The sequence below is a fragment of the Poecilia reticulata genome, linkage group LG5 (genome assembly GCF_000633615.1).
Source record: "Poecilia reticulata strain Guanapo linkage group LG5, Guppy_female_1.0+MT, whole genome shotgun sequence".
Lineage (NCBI taxonomy): Eukaryota > Metazoa > Chordata > Actinopteri > Cyprinodontiformes > Poeciliidae > Poecilia > Poecilia reticulata.
The window spans coordinates 12,762,270-12,784,247 of NC_024335.1; the positions used below are offsets into that span (position 1 = coordinate 12,762,270).

General features: G+C 37.1%; 1 protein-coding gene across 3 annotated transcripts; it reads right to left on the bottom strand.

Annotated features, from left to right (window-relative positions):
• Positions 1-607: 607 nt before the first annotated feature.
• On the bottom strand, positions 608-21,747 carry ece1 (endothelin converting enzyme 1). Of its 3 annotated transcripts, none has more exons than XM_008409100.2 (19): positions 21,617-21,747; positions 13,094-13,180; positions 11,480-11,618; positions 10,145-10,357; positions 9,169-9,293; positions 8,911-9,057; positions 8,473-8,538; positions 8,046-8,234; positions 7,783-7,925; positions 7,512-7,626; positions 5,596-5,706; positions 5,420-5,518; positions 5,194-5,271; positions 4,977-5,080; positions 4,570-4,680; positions 4,095-4,162; positions 3,790-3,980; positions 3,152-3,247; positions 608-1,492 (listed from the first exon to the last, which is right to left on the bottom strand). In XM_008409100.2, exons 2-19 carry the CDS (start codon positions 13,178-13,180, stop codon positions 1,316-1,318), a joined length of 2,259 nt encoding a protein of 752 aa, XP_008407322.1. In that variant the 5' UTR covers positions 21,617-21,747; the 3' UTR covers positions 608-1,315. The 3 variants fall into 3 exon arrangements, with proteins under 3 accessions (XP_008407322.1, XP_008407323.1, XP_008407321.1); XM_008409101.1 differs by lacking the exon at positions 21,617-21,747 and adding an exon at positions 18,211-18,309; XM_008409099.2 differs by lacking the exon at positions 21,617-21,747 and having other exon boundaries at positions 13,094-13,713.
• Between the last annotated feature and the right edge of the window lie 231 nt (positions 21,748-21,978).

Here is a 21,978-nt window from a genome sequence, read left to right on the forward strand (position 1 = left end):
AATTTTTATAACGTATTAAAAACGTATTGACCTTGTGTTGACCTCCATCAATTCTTTTTTCACAAAAAGAATTGATGGAGTAATTCTTTTTGTGAATTACTCCATCAATTACTGCGGCATAACAGTTTGCYAAGTCTGCTAAGTAGCCCAGGTTGCATTAACAGCAGTCTTTCTCTCATCTTCGTTTTGACAAAAATTCATAGATACAGATAATAAAGCCTGAGATATTTTGGGATATCCATTAGGAATGATGTTTTACCCAACTTGTGGAGGATGTCATTGGCCTATCTGTGGAAAACTACCAAATATGTTATGTTGGTTAYACCACAGTATTCCTACTGAAWAGCCTATTAAAATCAAATTATCAGTATTATAAATATCTTTATTTTCTGAGAAAGTGAATTTTAGGATTTCATTAAATGTAAGTCACCATCAGAATGAACAAATATAAACACTTGAAATCTATTATTTCTTGTAATTAATCAATGTTATGAATGAATGTTGYCGTTTGAATTGAAATACTGAAGTATTTTTCTTCTTTTCAATGATATTCTCATTTGCTAAGGAGAAGCTGTAGGTAAATGACATGTGAAATCAGAGACACAAATATTTTTTTCAAGATTGATTTTACTATACAAAATAATTTGTGACAAACTTTTACAAATAAGACAATGTATGTTACATCATAGCTTAAAAATTGCTCATGTTCTAAATAACAGTTTTATAACGTTTTTGGAAATATTGCAACGGCTCAATGACAAAGCAGTAGAATAAAAACAATCATACAACTTTTAAGTAAATTATATTGTTATAAATCTTGCATGTTGTTGCTTAAAAAAAAAAAAAAAAAAATATATATAAATTATATATATATATATATATATATATATATAACTATAAATAAACCAGAGCAGATCCAAGCATAGTTTAAGATAGTATACACACGAAAAGAAACATCACTTTGTTTCTTTGTCACTTGTAGAACATGCAGTATGCATAATCTGAACAATCCCCCGCTGTGTTTAACTATGTAATGGGATTCTAGTGTAGAAAACAGATTTATAGCTACATTTAAGCTGAGGAAAGCTATTTTCTACACCAATAGTTCTTGTGGTGAAGCAGCAAACATTACTGTCTTCCACATGAAGCAGGCACATGTCCAGATAAGGGTCCTGACAAGCATTAAGTGGGACGGCATTAATGGTTTTAGTGGTTCTTGTATTTTCATCCAATGAGACTTCAGTATTGTCGGTATTGTGGTAGTTTCTGTGTCCACTTCACCATTTGTTGAAAGACAGTGATAGGCAGCGAGGTGTCACCAAAGCTCACACTTATGTTTCGGGTTCATTGGAGCATCTGCTTTGCAGCCAAAGTGCTTTGAGAATTCCCGTGAGTTGGAGATGGTACCGATGACTCGAAATCTTGATGGGCTGTGAGGATCGGTGATTACACCCTCATGTGAACTCTCGGGTGTCCTAACAGCACACCATACCTAATAGCCAAAAAAGAAAGAAATAATTTGTTGTTTTTTTTCCATCTATCCAATTTATGGCCAGCCTCTAGAATCACAGCTGTTTCCTATCTCTTTAATGGATTTTTTAATATCTCTAAGATAAACACCTTATTTGAGACATTTTTGGGGTAAGTGATTTAAATGTTATTACCAAGATACTTGTATGTTTATTTTATAGTGTCTTAACTACAAATCTCTTACATGTGTTCCTTTAGTTCTTTGCCAGCGATGTGAATCTACAAGCTCCAACCAGTGAAATAACCTTTTTATACAAAATGTTTATGTCTGAGTGTTTGTGTTTACACATCAATGGGCTAAAAAATACTAGTTGGTAGCGTAACAACTTAAAATTAGCCAATGAAGGTCGAGGTTAAAGTTAGCTTAAAAGTGTTAAACTCCACCACACATATCCTTAAATCTGAATCATCCTCTTAAAAAGGTGTGTGGTGGAGTCTGCTTGACAAAATTTATTTCTAAACCAACTTAGCTCTATGTGAAAAAGTAATTTCCATCTAAACCTAACAACCTCCAGTGTCACTTTCGGCAACAATAATTGCCAATAAGTGTTTGCAAAACTGACATCGCAGAAGAAATTTTGGCCCACTCATTTAAGCTTTATTGTTTTGGGGTCTTGTAGACCTTTTTGGAGTGGCCAACTCCAGACTTTAACTTAGGTTTTTTTTGTGGTTGTTGGAGGACTTGATGGCCAGACATTCTCATTCGAGTTTTTCAGCAAGAGAGGAAAATTTATAGTTTGATCAATTACCCCAAGTTGTCTGGATCCTTAGGAAGCAACCACAGGACATCACACAACCAACAAAATGTGTGACTGCTAGTATGTTTTCTGAAATGTGTAAATTTTATGGCATTAAGGGATTAAAATAATGCAGAGCTTTAAGTGTTGTTTTGTTCTTTTGTGACCTTCTGAATGAGTTGCTGATGTGTACTTGAAGTAATTTTAGCAAGCAGCCACTCCTGGGAAGGCTCACCACTGTGGATAATGTTTCTCACTGTAGTTTCTGGAGTGCCAAACTTTCCCGACTGAAAAGTCTGGCACTCCAGACTGGCACTCTAGCTTTGTCAGTTTTGGACTCGTTCTGAATTTACTCTTTTACTCTTTTTTTTACTCTTTAATTTCTTTAAACTGGGACAGGGTGTGTTGGTGAGATTTTTCAGTCAGGTAAGTGAATCCTTGATTCAACAACTCAGTCAAAAATCAGACCTGGGTGTGACAACAGAAACTGAACTTAGTTTTCCAAAAATGTGGCTGGACACAGGTAAGTCATGATTTCAGAGGAGTAAATATTACTGTATTTTTCTCTCTCTAATATTTTTTGATGATCTAAAACATTAAAGTGTGATGAAAACAAAACAAAAAAAACCTAAAAGAAGAAATCTGTCAGGTATCTAATACTTTTGCACAACACAATAGTTACATATTTTCAACTTGAAACAAACACTAAAGTCTGATGTGGATATTTTACATGTACATTAGGATTGACAGCATACAGTCTATTTGCATAAACCTATCACTTTATGCAAATTATTTTGGCTTTTAAAAGTAGAATGAAGCTGAACCTTAAAACATAATGCCAGTACAATCAACAGAGGGAAGAATATCTAGTGGAATATACAAACCTGTGCAAATCCAACAAAAAACAGCTGATGATTCGTCATTCCCAGAGCCGGCAGCGTTGCTTCCTCACCATTCTTTTTGATCCAGTTCACATAGGCCTTCAAAGCAACAAATTATCATGTTACACATATGGAATCAGTTTTCTCTCCTCATAGAAAAGTGCAATGTTTACACTAGCTTTAAGTTAGACCGATGTTGCAGCGGAAATGTTTTTGCTTCCTGCTCAGTCGTTGCTTCAGTTCCCTGTTACCTTCTCATCTGCTTCATAGCATATGACCTTTGATTACACGGAAAGAATGTGTTCATGTGAGGAAGTAACCAGAAGCTGACAAGGCCATTCATAACCACCTGTTGCCTTTCCAGACCTCACTGTACACGGAACAGTGTACTTTTTCCAATACAGAAAAATCAAGATGACTATCAACAAACCTTGACACGACAGTAACACGGCAGGGATGATCGCTGTCTGACCTTATACATCGTAAAATCTCGCAAAATTTCTACAGTTCACATGTGAGTAAGTAACCCGAGAACTGTAAGTAACTATAATAATGAAACACATTTATCAACACACATGGTAACAGTTTCTTTTAATTTCTTTGAAAAATATCAACAAAATATCTTTAAAATCAAATCCCACCTTATAAGCAGCTTTTAATCCCCCGTTGTCAGCAATGTTCTCTCCCAATGTGTGTTTTCCATTCAGAGGCTCTTTGTTGATGCTATAATTGCCGTATTGCTCCACCATGCACTGGGTCTGCCTCTTAAAGGCCTCCACAGACGAATTCTTCCACCAGGGGCGCAAATTTCCATCTTTGTCATATTCCCTCCCTTTTAAATAAATCATGAAGTATGTCAGAATTTTAAGACAATGCCTGTTTTACAATTATTACTTTGATAAAACAATACAAGATCTTTATGGTTATTTTCCTTTTATTTACAAACCTTGGTCATCAAACGCATGAGTCAGTTCATGACCCATGACAACTCCAATTCCACCAAAGTTGAGAGCTCTGTAAAAAAAAAATTGCACCCAGAGCTTAAAAAACACAATGCTGTTTTATGAGTAGAAAGAGTTGTTTTATTTTGGGAAAGACATCATGCTTGTAAAATAAGAAGCAAAGGTGAGTCTACATTATTTTTAAAAAGTTGGACTGTTATGAAATGAATAAATACTCAAATTAGAGGTTACAAGATTCCAATTATACAGCTATTATAATCATCAGTTGTTCTAATAATTGTGGAAAAAGATGGAGATTAATTGCTTAAAAATCATACGGTGTAGTTTTCTGGATTTTTGATTTAGATTCCATCTCTGACAGTTGAAAAGGACCAAAATTAAAGACTTCTCCATTATTCACAAGTGGGTCAACTAAAGTACGGACAACGTGATGGACTTGACGTAAAGAGAGTGACATACTTGGGCCACGATCGACTATAGAACGGAGCCTGAAGGATCCCAGCTGGTAGAACCATCTCATTCTTTGTCGGGTTATAATAAGCATTTACAGTTGGAGGGGTCATGCTCCACCTGCAAAACAAAAGCCGTAAAGCTGAAAGAAGGTCACAACAAATTGAAAATAATGATTTGCTCAACCTCCATGCCAGGTGGACTACAGATCAGTTCAGAGGGCATGAGAACAGCAAACTACCTCTCGCCCAACACAGCCTAATTAAATGCAAAGATCGGTTCAGTGGAGAGAAGCTGGTTGCCTGGGAACATTTGTGGATGGCAGCACTATTTTGCTGAGTCAGTACAATGGGAATATGTTCCCATCAAAGCATGCCCCTCCTCTAAATGAAGATGGGCGACATTGAACAACTCACTGGTTTCTGTTGGGTGCTTTCCTCAGCTGGTCTGCAGTCACTCTGGCTGAGAAGTTGTAGTACTGCATGACATTCTGGAAGTAAAGATCTGACACCACCATAAACTAAAAAAGAGCAACGACAGGGAACAGAAAAAGGATTTCACTCTTTTAAAATCAGTCAAATGGGATTAGGTGGTACATAGAAATAGTATGTCCTGTTAGAGAAGAGAACCTACATCATTGAACACTTTGTCCAGCTTTGTAGCGTTCATAATAAATTCCGGATATCCAACCATGTTGTAAATAGCATCTGCCTATAAAAGAGAATAGAAAAAACTGTAAAAATCACATATTTACACCAGGTGGCAGCGTTGTATTTCACTGCCACTTAACTGTTTTGCAACAACAGTCCGCTATAGTGATAGGGTTCATTGACCAAAATAATCAGTCTCCTCCTTTTACCTTTTCCTTTGCAGCTTTTTTTGTATCTGAATCCATCCAGCTTACATCTTTCAAGCTATCCTCAAATGCCCCTTTAATTTCGGCAACCATTTCTTCAGCCTGAAAGGCAGACAGAACAGAGATAAGTAAAATAAATATAGAGCCCCATCATGTCACATTCTGCATGAGACGCTTACAATGGCTTTGCTGTCCTCTGCAAAAGTGTCCTTGACGAAGAGGGCACCGAGAGCGAAGCCCAAGGCACTGTCTGTGTCGCTGACACACAGCTTCCAACGTGGAGTACAGCTCTACAAAAACAACAACAAAACATGTCAAGGACTGAAACTGTTCTACATCACTTCACATGTTTCATATATTCACACAAAATGAAAATGTTCATTTATGATCACTTCCTGAAGTGTACTTTGTGCTTGTAAATCCGGTTTGAAACCTTATAAGTAATATTTTTTTAAATTTTGTAGAATGTGTGAGAGAACAATATGATTAATGTCACTTGGTGGATTTGGATTCAGGTGTAGGTTACATGTTTGTACAAGAAGAGTAATGGTGAAACTGCAGCAAAGTGCAGTGTTTCAAGAAGGTGGGCTATCTCCAGTAAAATTGCAACACTTAGGTATCTATATCTGACATCTATATCTGACAAAAAAATCTAAATGGAAAAAAAACATAACAGAAACTTCAGCAATCTAGAAAAAGCCTTTTTGTTTAGCCAATTAAAATTTAAACATGTAAGAGTATTTAAAAAAGGATTCTACAACTGATTTTTTTTTTTACCAGATAGCTTGTAACCAGGTGATATACAGTCCCTGTTTGATAAAGACATGATTGGGCTAAAGGAAGGACAAGGATACTGCATGTTCAAGTAGGAAAAAATGAACAAGGTCACAGTGAGGAAGTGAGGAGAACTCTGAGCAAGCAAAGCAGTAAAAATCTACTTAAGCCCACAGATCAGGATGGAAAAAGAGACACAGCTGCCCTCTCACACAAAGCAAAAACACAAAGACACACACAGAGAGATAGAGTTGGTTTGTTTTTACAGCTTGAACTCTGCAAGAAGCACAGCAGGAGGAAAAGGATCTGGCTAAGATAAGGGCTGGGGTCACTGGAGCTTTTGACAGTCAAACCGTTACAGACAAGATTTCACTGAAGGGTTACTCGATGCATGGACGTATGTTTGAATAGTCTAGTTAGATTAATAGTGAATATTCTGCTTTAAATTTATACATGGTACTTGCCAGATAAAATTATACATTTTGTAAATGTTCGCCTTTTGTCACATTGCAACCACAAACTTCATTGTATCATGATGTTAAGTGACAAACTGAATAGCAAAATTGGATATTTTACAATCCAATTTTACATGCTTGATTTAAGCATGCCGTCTTAAATCAAAGAATGCATGCTTTGATTTAAATCAAAGACTGCATGCCTATAATTTTGACAAATTTTTATTTGTCAAAAATTTATCACAATTTTTGACAAATAAAAAAAAACATATTTAAAAGCAGTTTTACACATAATCTTGCACTTGGTCTTTAATTATGGTACAGATCCTGGGATATTCAGAGCATCACTAATCAATTTGTTTAAAGCAAAAAAAAAAAACGAAAAAAACCCCAGGAGATTTTAAGAAAAACCAAAGAAAACGAGTTTCAGAAATTACAGTCAGTGATGTGACACTGACCATCTATCAGTGTTTGGTTTTAATATTGGGTAAATTCTGCTTCTCTCTTGGCAACTGCACCCAATTATCTGTGCTCAGTCAAAATGAAACACGGAAAAATGAATAAGGAAGTACATAAGGTCAAGAGGACAGTTCCAAGAAAAGATGTCCTTGTGGACCAACTTCACCACCACTGTGCGCTGAACTATAAAGGGAAAATAACCAACAGCCAATTGGGTATCTTAACAACTCTTCACAGCCTCTCTTTTTCCGATAAACATGTGACAATATGGCTCCAAATTTATAAAGATAAAAATCAGCTGCCAGATCAAATGTGTATAATATCACTATTTTATTTTACATAAACAAGTTCACCACTGAGTTTGAGTTAAAAAAATATCTCAAAGGCCAAAATGTCTGTTTTTTTACCTTTTTAGTCCCATACATGACTTCAAGGAAGCGCTGCTCTGCATCCTGGAATCTTTGGTCTAAGACGGAAACCATCTTTCTCACCACCTTCATTATCATGTAGTTATTGAGTAGGCTGCAAAAAAGAAAATGTCACATCATTGCTATTGCTCTCCCTTAAACACTATGCCCCTTGTGGGAGTCTTTTGCCTTTGCATATATGATTTAAAGAGCAAAGCATGCAGTCAGAGTTACTAGTGCATTAAAGCAATAAAGTGACCTATAATTTTACCTTTTATTTGTCTTTGATATGAGCTCAGAAACTTTCTGGAGGTATTCTTTGGCATAAACAACAACAGGCTCTGACTCATTAAGTGTCACAGGTGTGAACACTTCTGTCAGATAAGGCATCCAGTCAATCACAGGAGCCAGATCCTGCAACAGGACATGGATGAAGGTCTAGAGAGCTCTGAACACAATGCCTGCCATTTCCCTGCAGACTCACTTGAAAAAGACTTGCGTTTCATGCTTGTCTTAGCCAATGCCATCACTCACTTTCAGGTCCTTCGCCTGTACTTTATGGTAAATGAGCTCCTCATCCCGTCTCTCCTCCAGAGGCACTGTGATGTTAGCCAGGGTGGTTTCAAAGTCCACAATTTCTTTCATGAGCGTCTTTGACGTCTCTTCCGAGCCGCCCAGGAGAACTCCTAACTCCACCAGGAAGTTGAGGTATGCTGTGAGATACTGCAAAACYCACATGAGAAGCACAATAAAAAAGCAGCAGCAGAGGGGAACAATGTGTGTGTGTCATTCAAATCGACTAGAGGAGCCATGTTAGGTATTCACATGCATGCTATTATTAGGACACACTTTATGACGCACTTTAAGAAAATTTTTATATTTATTATAACATCAAATTTGCATGCTTGAGATTAAAACTGTAAACACCTGCAATCTACTGTGCATAATTACCCTATATTACCTTTTCATTGGCTGTTTTGTTGAGGTAGTAATCCCTTGAAGGCAGTCCCAGGCTAGACTGATCCACCTACAGTTAAGAGACACATCCCATGAATCTCTGCTCTTCTTCTATTTCAACACTCAGAGAGAACATATTGTTTTCATTCCTCAGCTATAAGCATGACTGTTTAAGAGCAACGGCTTGCAACAGATTGTCTCTTCAGAACTGGTTAATCTCATCTTTCAGGATAAACAGATACACACATGTCCAAGTAACAGCGTGAGGAATATCACGAGAATGTCATACATAAAATCGTACGCTTTAGGGAAGCAAGCAAAAGCTGCTTTTGTTTGGCTGTAGAACAGATGGGATATCATTGAAAATGTTGCTAAAAAAGGCATTCCTCACATGTCAACATATAGCTTCGATAAATAAATGCATTAAGTATAGAATGTATACCTGGATGACATTGCTGTTAGAGTTTTTGGAGTCTGTGCTAACAAACACAGTGAAGAAAGGCGAGGTCCTCAAGCTGGCAGAGACGGTTCGGAGAACTTCTTGGAAGTTGTCCTTGTCCCAGGGTTCAGTCAAAGCCCACCCTCCTATCTGAAACCGACAGGCATTAAGCAGATACACTGTGACGCAAAGAGCTGGAAGCAATAATCAACAACAGGAACTGTACATTTGTTTGATGTGTAAGTACTCGTAAAAGCATACCTTGCTGATTAGCTCCTGCAGAGGCTTTGCTCCTAATTCTTCGATCTTTGACTCATTCATGCAGGCCTGAAAGTATCGCTGGGTTTTTTCCTCAGCCTTACTCAATCCTTTCATGGTTGTGTTTTCTGCCCAAGTATACAACAAGATAAATGAAGCCAGTAAAAAAAGAAAAAAAAAGAAAATGGCTTTATCTTACTTTGGGTAAAGATAGTTTAATTATCATTTGGAATAATTTCTGTTGAAAAACTGAGCTTTAAAACATCTTTGGTTGCTCTTTAGCATGGAGTTCCACACAACTCTACTCTCATTTTTATTTTATCAATGCTTTTTAGTGTTACTTCATCTTTTACAATGGCTTACTCATATGACCTATCAGTTCTATGCTGATGACATTAAACTATTTGTAACCTTTAAACCTCAGTGAGTTGAGGAAGTTTTGATGCTACAGAATGTTTGAAAAATGCTAAAGCTTGGTTGTTGGATAATTTATTCCAATTGAATTCGTGCTCCTGATAGTTTGCTCTCGCAGATTCTGACCATCATGTCTGTAAGGTTGACTGGTCAGGACTTGTTTTCGATTCCTAAATCAAAAAAGCCAAAGGCAGCCGAGTATTTGCAGAATGTCTTTAGCTGATTTTAAATTATGATTATGCAAAACAAAGGAATCTCAATCCAACAGTCTGAAAAGAGCAGTCCCCTGGAGTTTCATACAGGATCCTTGGGAATACAAGTAGATTTTGGTTTGAGGGCTCATGTTGTGGTGTGTCGCTTTAACAATTCAGTAATATAAAAATAAGTTTGACCGTGAAGGACCCTTACAGTCAGTAGTTTACAATGAATTCTAAAATGGACAAGAAACCAATGACAAACATTAAAACAGGAATGTTGTAAGCCACCATGTTTGCTTCCAAAATCTTGCTCCAAAGTTTTGGTCCAACAGAAAGTGGACGTGGGCTTTTTAAACGAAGACGCTTACCTAACAAACGTTTCATCACAAGCATGTTGTGCTCCCACAAGTTGCTAAAAGGACCCCACCGGGACTTCCCCTCTGGAAGAGGGTTGTTCTTCACCCAGCCCCCACAAGCAAAGTTGTAGAAGTCATGGCAGGGGTCCACAGATCTGTCCAGGGCTCCCATGACAGAGCTGGTGACAGTAATGCATGGCTCTGAAAGACACAGGCCTGGATGAGCTGCAACAGAAAGATATTTGCAAAAGAAAAAATAAGATTAACATTCAAGTTATTTCACTTTCTGCTTGTGGGAAACAGTAGAGAATTTGAAAATATTTCATGGTAAGACAAATATGCATGAGGGTTTTTAGAGCATCTGGAAGCTATCATTTTTTAAGCCAAAGAATACAACCTGGAGGGAATACTTGTCCCAAGAAAAGTCTTTTATAAACAGTCAGYTGAGAACTGACAAGGGAAATGCATYATCTAGACTATCACTAACTCTTTATTGTCTAATTGAAGAGAAAGAAAATTATCAATCGATTCATTTAAAAAAGGAAGCGACTTGAAGATCAGTGTTAAAGTGTCTTAATTGCTTTTGTGTACCCCCAAAAACTGCTTAGAGTAGAGAAAGTATACGTTATTACTCAGTACATAAACAGCTCCGTTTATAACAGTTCGCCTAGACTGAAACCTTAACCATCAACCAGCCATATAAGGAACGAGACAGAGACTGATGCAAAATTATGAGCAGTGATGAAGTTAGGCTTTCCCAGAAGACATTTCATCCTTGTTYCTTTTATTATTTCAAAGTGTGATCCAACATGCAATCCTGAATAGGAGGAAGTGGCATTCTGTTTCCCACGGTAAAATTGAGGAAACAAACTGATGAGAAGCAGCCAGTCRAAAAGATCTTTTCCATTATAAACAGGCTCCAGGGAGAGATTTCGGGTTGTTTTCAAGCAGCTCAGTGCTAAGGTGTGGCCCCAGCAAAAGGAAAAATGAATGAGAAAGTACTGTGCAAATTATGCACATGATGTGTATGAAGCCAAAAATAAAAATACTTTTGCCTGAACATGTGCACCTGCAAGCAAAGTTCTAAGTTATTTTTGGTTCAAATATGATTATTATTATTTTTTTTATTATGATTCTTATTCTTTCTGGTATTTTTGCTAAACTAATCAGATTCTGTTCTTGGGYTGTTAAATAACAAAAATTTGAAAAACTATTTACCCATGACWGTAKRTGCAGTATTTTAAGAAGATTAATTTGCATTAATTGAGCAAAAACAAAACATTCCAATGAATCTGGATGTGTGTGTGCAGWTGATGCCTTTCAGGGTACAAAAAGTCTGAAGCTCACCTTGATTATAAAAGACTCCAGCAGAGATGAATGATATGAACAGGGCGACTGACAGGAGACACACTAAAAACAGCAACCTCTTCTCTTTTTGTGTCTTGTCCACCCAACACATGCTGTTSCGGCCTGGCAAAAAATTCACCTGTGCATAGAAACACACACATAAAGTATGTAACTGAACTATTCRAGTCATAGAAACCTGGCAGAAAGGTATTTGCAGGGTGGAATCCCAAAGACTTAAAGCTTTAAAGTACATACTAGTGGTTATTTTTACCTTGATGAATTAACCTATCATAGAACAAAACTGCTAAAGATTTCTGAGACATTGGATGATTGGTTTGATTTCAGAGCACAATGCTTTCTCTATGAAGCATTCTCAACAGTTGGTAAAAGAAAAGGTTACACATCCYTTTAATTGTTTCTATTGACATCGAAGATGGGCACAGATATTAAACATGTGCAGACAGACATAGACAGACATATTTTTTGAAAAATATTATTGTATTTATTTCAATTTCATTGTCTGTATCATTCAACTTGTTTTTTACATGTCGAATCATATATTCTCTTAATCATGTTAAATGTTTATCTTGTTTGTGAAGCATTTTGTGATGTATTAAATGTGCTACATAAATACAATTTCGGTTGAGTCTAATTAGGAAAGTCTCACTGTGGAAGCATGTTCAATCTGCAGCTTTTCACAGTCAGTAAAAATTTAAGATAATTAATCTAAAACAACAAGAAAGAATTGGATTTGAATCAAAAACAATAATTAAGCTCCACAGATAAATTTCTGGTTGACTCTAAAACAATCAAGAGACTAGAGAAATAACAAATGATCTTCTACAAAACTGTAAATTTAGGAACTATTTACTAGACCATAATGTACAATAAAAATAAATGAATCAAGCAAAAATAATTATGTGCATTTTATGGCAACCAGTAAGTCCGTTTCCAATAGGAAATATGACTGACTTTTAAAATAATACGAAGAAGAATCAATTTCAGATACACAAAAAACATTTTTACTCTCATTTTATTTATAAAATGACATGATAAAAAAAATACGTATGACCTTCTCAATAATTATTTGAGAAAATCTTTATTGGAATTACATGAATCAAACCTTTCCTAAAATGGCTGACTTAGTTTTTGCATGTTTCCACTGGCACTCAGACAATTTATCTTTGGTGATGAGCTACAAGTCTATACAGCTGGAACACATCCTTGTCATCACCCTCATCTTTCGCTTCCTCCACAGATTCTYTGTCAGAATGAAGTCRGAACTCTGGTTAAACTTTTTAATAATTTATTATTTATTCACAACTTCTGTTTACAAGTCAGTAAACACATCAACAAGTATGTTTCTTGACRCACTTTGTAGGAAAAATTCAGATACAAGTTAGAGATGTGCTTTTGATGCATATGTAGTAATAATAGTGTTTAATTTGATTCATGCAAAGTAGTGTAGTCAATTATGTTCATTTTGTAAGCATTTTGTTAAAGTATTTACTTGAAAATATACTGTTTTCTGGAGTACGAAGAGTTAAAAGGGACTGACAATGCAGCAGCGAAAATAAYTACTGATTTTGATCGAAAGCAGTTTTGGGCTTTTACCTGCATGGGTGATGATGCGTAGACATCGTCACTGGTAGAGTCCACCAGTTCCTCCTCATCTAACGTTGCTCTCTTATAGGTTGACATCTGAAAAGTCAAATGAAGAAATGATTCTCTCAGTGCTTCCATGTTCCATTCAAGCCCCTATCTTTCCCAGGTGAGAGATGTGAGGGAGAGGGTTTTTCATTTCTGATGTCTATTGTTCCTCAGTTCTTGAGGTTTCAGACCAGGCTGGTCCTTTAAAATCCTTCAGGAAAAACTCTGTTTTTCAGGATGAAACTATTTAATCTAAAAGGCAAACCYTCTTTTAAGAAAATGAAAAATTGTCAGTCCGCTTCTTTGTAAGCACTTTCCCTATCGACACCTCTCGCAGCCCCCATGGCTTTAGGCACAAAGACAGACGTAACACCTAAAATYTTCCTGAAAGTCCTAYTAAAAGCTCCTTCTCTTTCTCCCTCTCTTTCTCTCTTCTTGGACTTCCTCCTCAGCCCATTCTATGCAAACACGGAACTAGTGAAAAACAGGAAGGAGGTCTGACTTGAGCGATTTACATGACTGAGACAGAGTGCGCGCAAGTGATTGTGTGACGATGTGTGTCTTTGTGTGAGCACATTCCTCAATGTGGTTTCACTTAGATTTAGGGAGGGAATCTCAYCGCTACAGCACACCCAGTGCTGTTTCCATAGGACGAAATACACTCAGGGGTGGTGCATCGAAACAAAAGATCCTCCTCCAACTGCATGCTGCTGCTGTCTGTTGTGTTACCTGATACGCAACAGCATGCTCCTTAAAATACCAAATACTAACCAAAAGGTTCTAATAGTTTACACGTGATTAAACAATTAGTGGAGAGAATACTTTTTGAAACTTGTTTGAATGTAAATCAATCAGGCCTATTGACTGCCTGACTATCATCCTCTTTCACCCCATAAAATCTCAAGTCTCTTCCAGATGTAAGAGGTGCAATTAATTCAATTATCACACTGCAGAGTAAGTCCTTCTTGTAGCTTGTTCAAGCTTAGCTTGGTGTAAAAAATGTTTTTATTTTTGTTCCTGTTTACTTTGTCTCTAGGTGCAAACAGACTCAGAAACACTCTTCATGAACTTCCGACATATGAACTACTACTTGCGCAATTACCAGAATTATAGGTTTATCTGATTAGGCTGACAAGTTTGTACTTGTAAGTAAATTATTAGTGTTCCTTAAGAGGAACTTTGATAATGGTGGAGCAAAAACGAACAAAAGTTTTTACAGCAATATTTAGTCAAAGTGTCTGAAAGTGTTTAACTATATGTTGAGGTTGACTCTTTGGATTAACTTGCATTTCATGTTTAAACGGGCCTTCCACGTTGATTAAAAAGAGGCATCATGCCACTAACCTCTTTCTGTATTGTGTCATTTACAAATAGGATTCAGGAGTTGGTTACACCCACTGAGTTGATTAGGATTTACAGCCAAAATTCAGTTTCTGGAAAAATKTGTATAAGACAGAGACCACTAAAAACGATTTTCAACACCGTAATGTAATTTCACAGCAAACACAACTAGACAGTTGTCCAACATGTAGTCATTAAAACTTCTTCAAAATGRGAGAAGGCTACAAAGGCCTTCTCCCAAATGTTACTACTTAAAAAAGCTGCCTGCTCTCAGAATGCTGGAGATAAGGGAAGAGAAAAAAGCTTGGTAGAAAAGAGGTACACAGGCAGAAAGAATAACCACACTTAGGTGTTTTTGATTAACTTAATGAAGAATACAGCTGATTAAGAAGCCACCACACACAGACATATCTAAGACATGAGCTATGACTGTTGCGGTTCCTGTGTTAAACCACTCGTGAACCAGARTTAATGTCACAMGTCACCTGACAGCGACAGAACTGTTTCTCAGTGGTCCAAAGTTCTCTTTTCAGCTGAAAGTTAACAATGAATTTAATTTGGAAATCAACATTTCAGAGTCTGAAGAAACAGTGGAGAGGCACAGAAACCAAGTTAGTTGAAGTCTAGTGTGACTTTCAGACAGTTAGTTGAAACCTTCGAAGCCATTTCATCTGCTACTGTTGGTCCAAAGTCCATGCAKCTGGCCAAATTATTTCAGTGGACTTCATGCTCTAATCTGCTGACAAACATTTTGGACATGTTGATTTCATTTTCCAGCAGGCCTTGTCACCATGCAGCAAAAATATCAAGACTTGCTTAATGTTCATGGCTTCGCTGTGAATTATTGTGCAGGAAATGAACCTTAAATAAATAAATTATAGTATTCTGAAGAGAAAGTTAAAGGATATCAGGCCCACTGATCCCAAAGAGCAGAAGGTTGCTGTTAAAGCAACTGGGGCCTCATAACACCTCAACAGAGCCAAACGCTTTCTGGCTTCATGCCATGCTGAATTGATACATTAAATAATGCAAAAGAGTTCCTAAGCATTAAGAGGAAATACAGTACAGAATACAGACATATTTTTAGTAGGTCCACATTTTCTGTGAAAAAATATTTCTGTTATTAAACTTAGGTAATATTAAAATGTTCTAAGAAACATTGGAAATCAAGTTTTYGTTAAATGTAAGCTAGCCTTGTCGTTGCCTTCCTATGCAATTCTGCTTGATTCTCATGTACCCTCAGTGTTCAGTCTGGAATTTCTCCCATTGAGCTGGATTTCTCTGGTAGAATTTCAAACTGGCCAATCAGGGAAGTTGGGAACAGAACGAGACATAGTGAACATATGCTTTGATTTTCTGTGCTGTTTCAGAATTGTAGTCTGAATGTAGTTTTTCAATGGCAGCAGAGGATGCGAGTGAAGCCATTCATGTTGTCCACAAATCCAAATATTAAGCAATTAAAGTTGGAACAAGAGGAATGCTTAAGACATTTTATCACTGGCAGAGATGTCATCCAGCTCAGCACTTCTCTTTTCTTTTTGCAGTGGGAACTTCAGCAAAGTTCACGCCTCCAGCAAGAAGTCATTTCTCAATAGCCGAGGGTCCAGACCATCTGTACGAAACAAAGGGCTAATGTTCACCAGGCTAGCCTTAAACCAAAAGCAGAMAAAAAGCAACTCATTATTAAAAGTATTAAATATACACCATTATGCAACATGGGTCTAGCTTTGAGTGTTCCTTAATGAAATTACTGATATTACATTTTCAGCAATTAATTTCACTGAAATGTGTCTGTAACTTATGTGAGACAATGAAGAGACTTCAGTATGTTTAACAGTGTTGTAAAAAYGGTGACTAATCTCCAGGCAGCGTCACAGAAAAACAACTCATTCCAGGACAGATGGCAAAGCAAAACAGAACATAGATGGGCCTGAGAAATTTGTCTGAATGTGAACCTGCTCAACATCAGATGTGCAGCACTACATGAACCCTCAGGCTCTGGTTTTTATCTGTCCATGTTAATCCATTAAATACAAAACAAACCAACTACAGACCATGAATTTTTAAATGAAACAGATTAAATCTTTTTTTTATATATATATATAAACACAACTGAACTGTAATCTATTCTTGAATGTTTGTTTTAGCTTACTTATAACTTGCTGCATATAAACATGCCATTGAAGAAGAATGGTATTCCCACATCTTAAACAATTCAAGTCAAACAAGGAGCACAGAATCCAGTTAAAGCTTGTTTCTGTTACACAAGATGTTCCTAAATAACCCCAGTTGTACAGACAGTAAGAGATTACTGCTTGCCTCCTATAAATACTTAAGGGATAATAAGAAAATTCCTTTCATATTCAAACTCTCCCTGTACTGGTGGGTTTATTATGTCTTTTAAAAGCCTCAGAGCTGATCAGCAAAGTAAAACAATGAAGTTGTGAAAGGGCAGAGGACTGAAATGTGTTAMGAAATGGAGCRAGATAAGGATGGAGGGAGGACGGTGAAAAAAAGGGAACTACTATTACTGTCTGACATTTTTCAATTATACAAGGGTTCTATGTTACCACTCACGTGCATGGAAAGGTGTAATGGYAACACAATTATCTGATTTCTTTCTTTTGTCTCGCATTCCTCCTTTGCTCCATCAATGTTTACCCTATAATTTACTGAGGGTTTACAGAGGTGCACTGAAACTAAACAAAGAGTGCTTGCTGAACAGTCASAACCATTTTTCTTTTTTTGGCTGAAAAAGTCTGACATTCCCCTAARACATCTGTGACTTAATCATCCGCTCTGTGCTAGATCTGTGTGCCGATCAACATAGAAAACTGGCATAGACMCTGCTGTTGTCACAAACACACATTCCTTAGCCCACATTCACTGTTTTTGAACACTTTCCTGGAATTGAAGTCTGCTGAAGCGCAGGAACATGTTGCCACATAGACTGAAAGCCGTAGGCTGAATCAGTTTAGAGAAAACACAACTTCCATTTCCCTGTTCRTGTTATGTGGTGACCAATATCAGCCACTTTTGAGGAAACATGTCATTACCAGTTGATACAAGAAGCATTACCTCAGTTTCTACAGATGTACAACACTGGGAACATTCATTGGCACCCCGCAGAAAGATGCTTACGATAAGTGCATTGTTTATTTTAGTAGCATAACCTCAYACTGAAAAATCCAACCTTTGATTGAGAACAATTATTCAATGGGGRAAATCTGTTGGTGCAATCCCCTTTTGCTAATAGGACATCCCTCACTCTTCTCATGTACAGTTACAWAGTTGGAACATACAGTCATGCATCTTTGCATATTTTATAATTTTGTGTCTTCCCTTATACACTTATCTTTTCAGCTCAGTCTCCAGGTTTTATGTTTAACTTTAATCTTAGGATTGTGATTACCATTGAGGAAAGTATTTTTTTTTCCAAATCTGACAAACAATTTTGATGTTGTTTCAACCAAATATTTCAGAACATTTTACTGAAAAGTGACAAACTACTTTCTAATGTGAAATTGTTTACATTAAATGTGCTCATCTGAAAGATTGTTTTTGTTCAAAMATTTTCAGAGAGAGATTATGCTAATGAGATMAAATATATTTTTCACAAATCTTCACCAATAACTGCAACCAATGCTGTACGCATTTCTAAATARCCTAAAATCATGAAAACCTACGCTCTTCCTAATGTGGCTGTGGTGTTGAATCGTAAAATGCCTCTCAACACCTACCTTGTAATTCCCATGGAAAAGAACTAAGAAGTAGGTCCAAGACACTTAGGTCTCAAAACACAAATTCTGTGGTTAGTCACTTCTAGGAGGTTTGTAGCAAATCCCCCAAAGTGTCCCACTATGTCTTCCCATAGAAAAAGCTGCTAATACACAAGGCCACAACCCTTTAGTGAGGCAGTAAACCTCAAACATGCGTCAGTAATTCGTCACTGATCCTGCGAACCAGACTATTATATGCAGCATTCCTCCAAGAATAACTTTTGTGTGTTTGAGACGGAGTGCTGCATGTGCTGCAGTGTACAACCTTTCACAACTAATTTTTGAATAAAACAAGAACAAAAAAAGTACAAAACAAGTAAGATTGTGATGGTTTCTGGCTGTACATGCCATGAACTACAAACTCTGCAGTTCATTTTGCCATCTTGAGTTGCTGGATGCCAGAACCTGATATAGTTTCAGGATACATATGATAAGTAATCACTAAACACCAAAAACAAGTGCAAACCGGGCCTTACATTATGTGGCAGCGCACTTGACAACAGTAAAGGAACACACTTCTGTTGATCAATCACCTCTGACCAGCACAGTCATAACCTCAGTGAGACACTGAGAAACCACAGCTACATTAGAAAAGCTCCCACTTCCTGTTCTATGTAAAACGTAAGGTTAAAACTGTCTTCAGGAAGAACAACAGCTTAGAAAAAGTATCAGTAATATATCATATGTAATATGCCCTGCAATATAAAAAAAATACTCAGGCTTTTAAGAAAAACAAAATATTKAAATATGTGAAGTGAAAGGAAAGAAATATGCTTTTCTCCTTTTTAAGACTCAAAAGTGTGGGGTGCACTTGTATTTGCCTATTTTTTCAGATACCGCTAAATAAAATTCAGAGCAACTAAATTTAGTATGTAGTAAATGGAGTCCACATATATGTCATTTAATCTCAGTACAAAGCAGTATTATGTAAGGAAATATTCAGAGATTCGCACATTTCACTGAGCGCTGTTCCATCCATTATCCAAAGATTGAAAGATTAATGCATAGCAACAAACTGACGAAGRCATGATCTTCCTCAAAAAGCGGCAGGCCATCGAAGGAGAAGAATGGTCAAAGAAAAAMTATACTTACAAAGCACTATATGAGGAGGAAATGGTTAAAGGTTTCAACAAAATACTGACTTAGGGATTGTATTAGTAAAACATGTTCTTTATGTTTCTAAWTCACATATAKGTCTTATTTTGTGTTGGTCTACCAAATAAAATCCCAATCAAATATATTTGACTTTGAGGTTGAAACAACATGTGGAGAAGTTCAAAGAGCATCAATAGTTTTGCAGGAAATTATGACCATGTCGACCCTTATGTTTGCTCCAATTCCGCATCCTGCCATCTGGGAGTAAAAGTATCATGTAAGTTTGCATAAAAGATTGTCTGGTTCCCTGTGCTCCCACGTATTCAAAATCTGACCCTGTTCCATTCACARGGTGTGCTAGTTGACCTTCATAAATGCAAACCCCCTTAGCTTTAACATTATCATCGGTGTTCCCTGCATTTCTGCCTGAAGGACACAGATAAGACAAAACTGTCACAGAGCCGAGATGTTTCCTCTGGAAAACAAACGAAAAAAAAAAAAAGCCCCCATCCTGATAGTACAGCGTTAAATGAAAAATAAAATCCACTTTCCCAGGAAATCGGCTTTGTACTGCTTTACAGTGGGATTGTTAGTCTAAGCTGAAAGACTTTAACAGAATCATAACACTTTGGATTTTATTTTTAGTGACTCATTAGCATGGCCGCATTGAGAAAATAAAGAGCTTGCATTTTCTCTCAACTGGTTTATAATATCTAGGTGGCAGCGTTAAAATTCTTCAGATTCCTGGCCATCAGAAGACTCTGAGTCACAATTCTGTATACATTTCAGGTGCTCTGACGTATGTACAGGGATCAAATATCAGCCAGTCATGTCTCATTTCACCATCATGCAACTTTAAGCAGTCAGAGATTTATGCTAAACAAATGTAAAAACCTAGAATTTGCATACTTCACACATTAATACTATTAAAAGCTGTTGCCTAAATATAATTAAATACCCTGCTGGCAAGATTTTTATCAACATAAGGTGCGGATTAAAGGAAAGGCACAGGGAAGCTTCCACAGGCACAGCCAGATAACAGGAGATTACTTGTTCTAGCAGTTGTTGTGGCAGGCTGCARCACACTCCCAATCACACCTAGGTAATGAATAACCAAAGAGTAAATCAAGATCCCTTGAGAAAAGCAGGACCAAGGTTGTGTAATGTTGATAAACTAGTAAATTACCCAAGCAGGAGTCTCTACAAATACTGATCAAATATCTTCTGCGCATACATTCTTTCAGGTCGTACATCTGGACAATGGTTTATAGCTTTAACCTTCAGGTTTGACATATTGGAGCAGTAAATTAGGAAAAAAGATTGCAAAGCAGAACTAGCAGTGACACAATGTGGGAGGACACGTCCGGGCGCAACTTAACCAAACTGATGCAATCTATATTTTCTCAAGATAGTGACTCACAGGATCTTTGAAGACTGAGTTTTAAGTAGCTGTTTGCATATTTGTTCCTTTTTGTGTTTAGTTTTCCAGGAAAWCATTGTATATTCTGTGGTGGTTTGTTTACAGAACATAAATATACTGTTACTTAAAATACTAAACCTTCTACTGACAGTTTATATGAAAAATTAGAGTATCTTTAGGACATTTATGATTTGTGATATCTTTTCTGTTGCCACATTAGGTCATGTTGACTGTCAGTGTAAACATTATYTATCCAGCTTGGCCACAATAAGATAATAAATAAAACAAACACGTGTAGCTGTGTTGTGGCTACACATATTTTGGCTGAAATGATGTGGACTAGAGATAAAGTGTCACTAAATGGGTCACTGGCAATGACCGCGGCCACTAAGTGGTCGATGTGTAAATATGATGCTGGCTGTATGAGTCACTTAACATACCTCTGGGAATATGTGACCGCATGGCCCTTAAGGCTTAAAAGTTGACAAATAGGAGCTATTATCATAGGAGAATTGAAAATCCATATAAAATCATTGCACATGTTAGATGTAAGATCAATATAGAAACAACATAATATTTATATAGTCATTAGATTATAGGATTATAGGAGAAAGTTAAAAATATATTTTGAACACAACGGCAACAATCTGCATTCAATTTTCCATGCACGTTATGTCACAAACAAACTCCCCAAACTTTCTTTTAAAACAACGTCAACATCTTCTCCACAGCACGTCGTASAGTTCTGTGGCCAAATCGCATCATGCACATGTCATAAAACTCCCATCAGTTTAAAATCAAGAGTTGATTACGCCCATAAAGATTAACTCCAACCGGAGGACACGGTCTTACCCTGCTGTGACTCTGTCCGCCGCCACAGCCGTGACTCCGTAGTACTCTGACCAGGGGGACAGTGAGGGAGTTTCAGCTGCAACAACCAAAGACACCGCGCTTCTCTGTCAAGATGGTTCCCATCCCGCTGAGAACTCGCTTCGCTCACACCGCTATTTCCAGGAAATCGTGACGCAGTGGACGTCACTACCTAACTCAGGCGGTGAAATGGCGACGTCATGCTGAACTCCAGTGTACAGGCATGCAGTGCAGCTAGTCTTTAAACACTTGAGCTAGTCATTGCAGGAAGCTCAAGTTTTTTGATTAACAGCTTTCTTTWTGGCACATAGTTAAGCAAGCAGCTTGAGGAATTTTTTATTAAT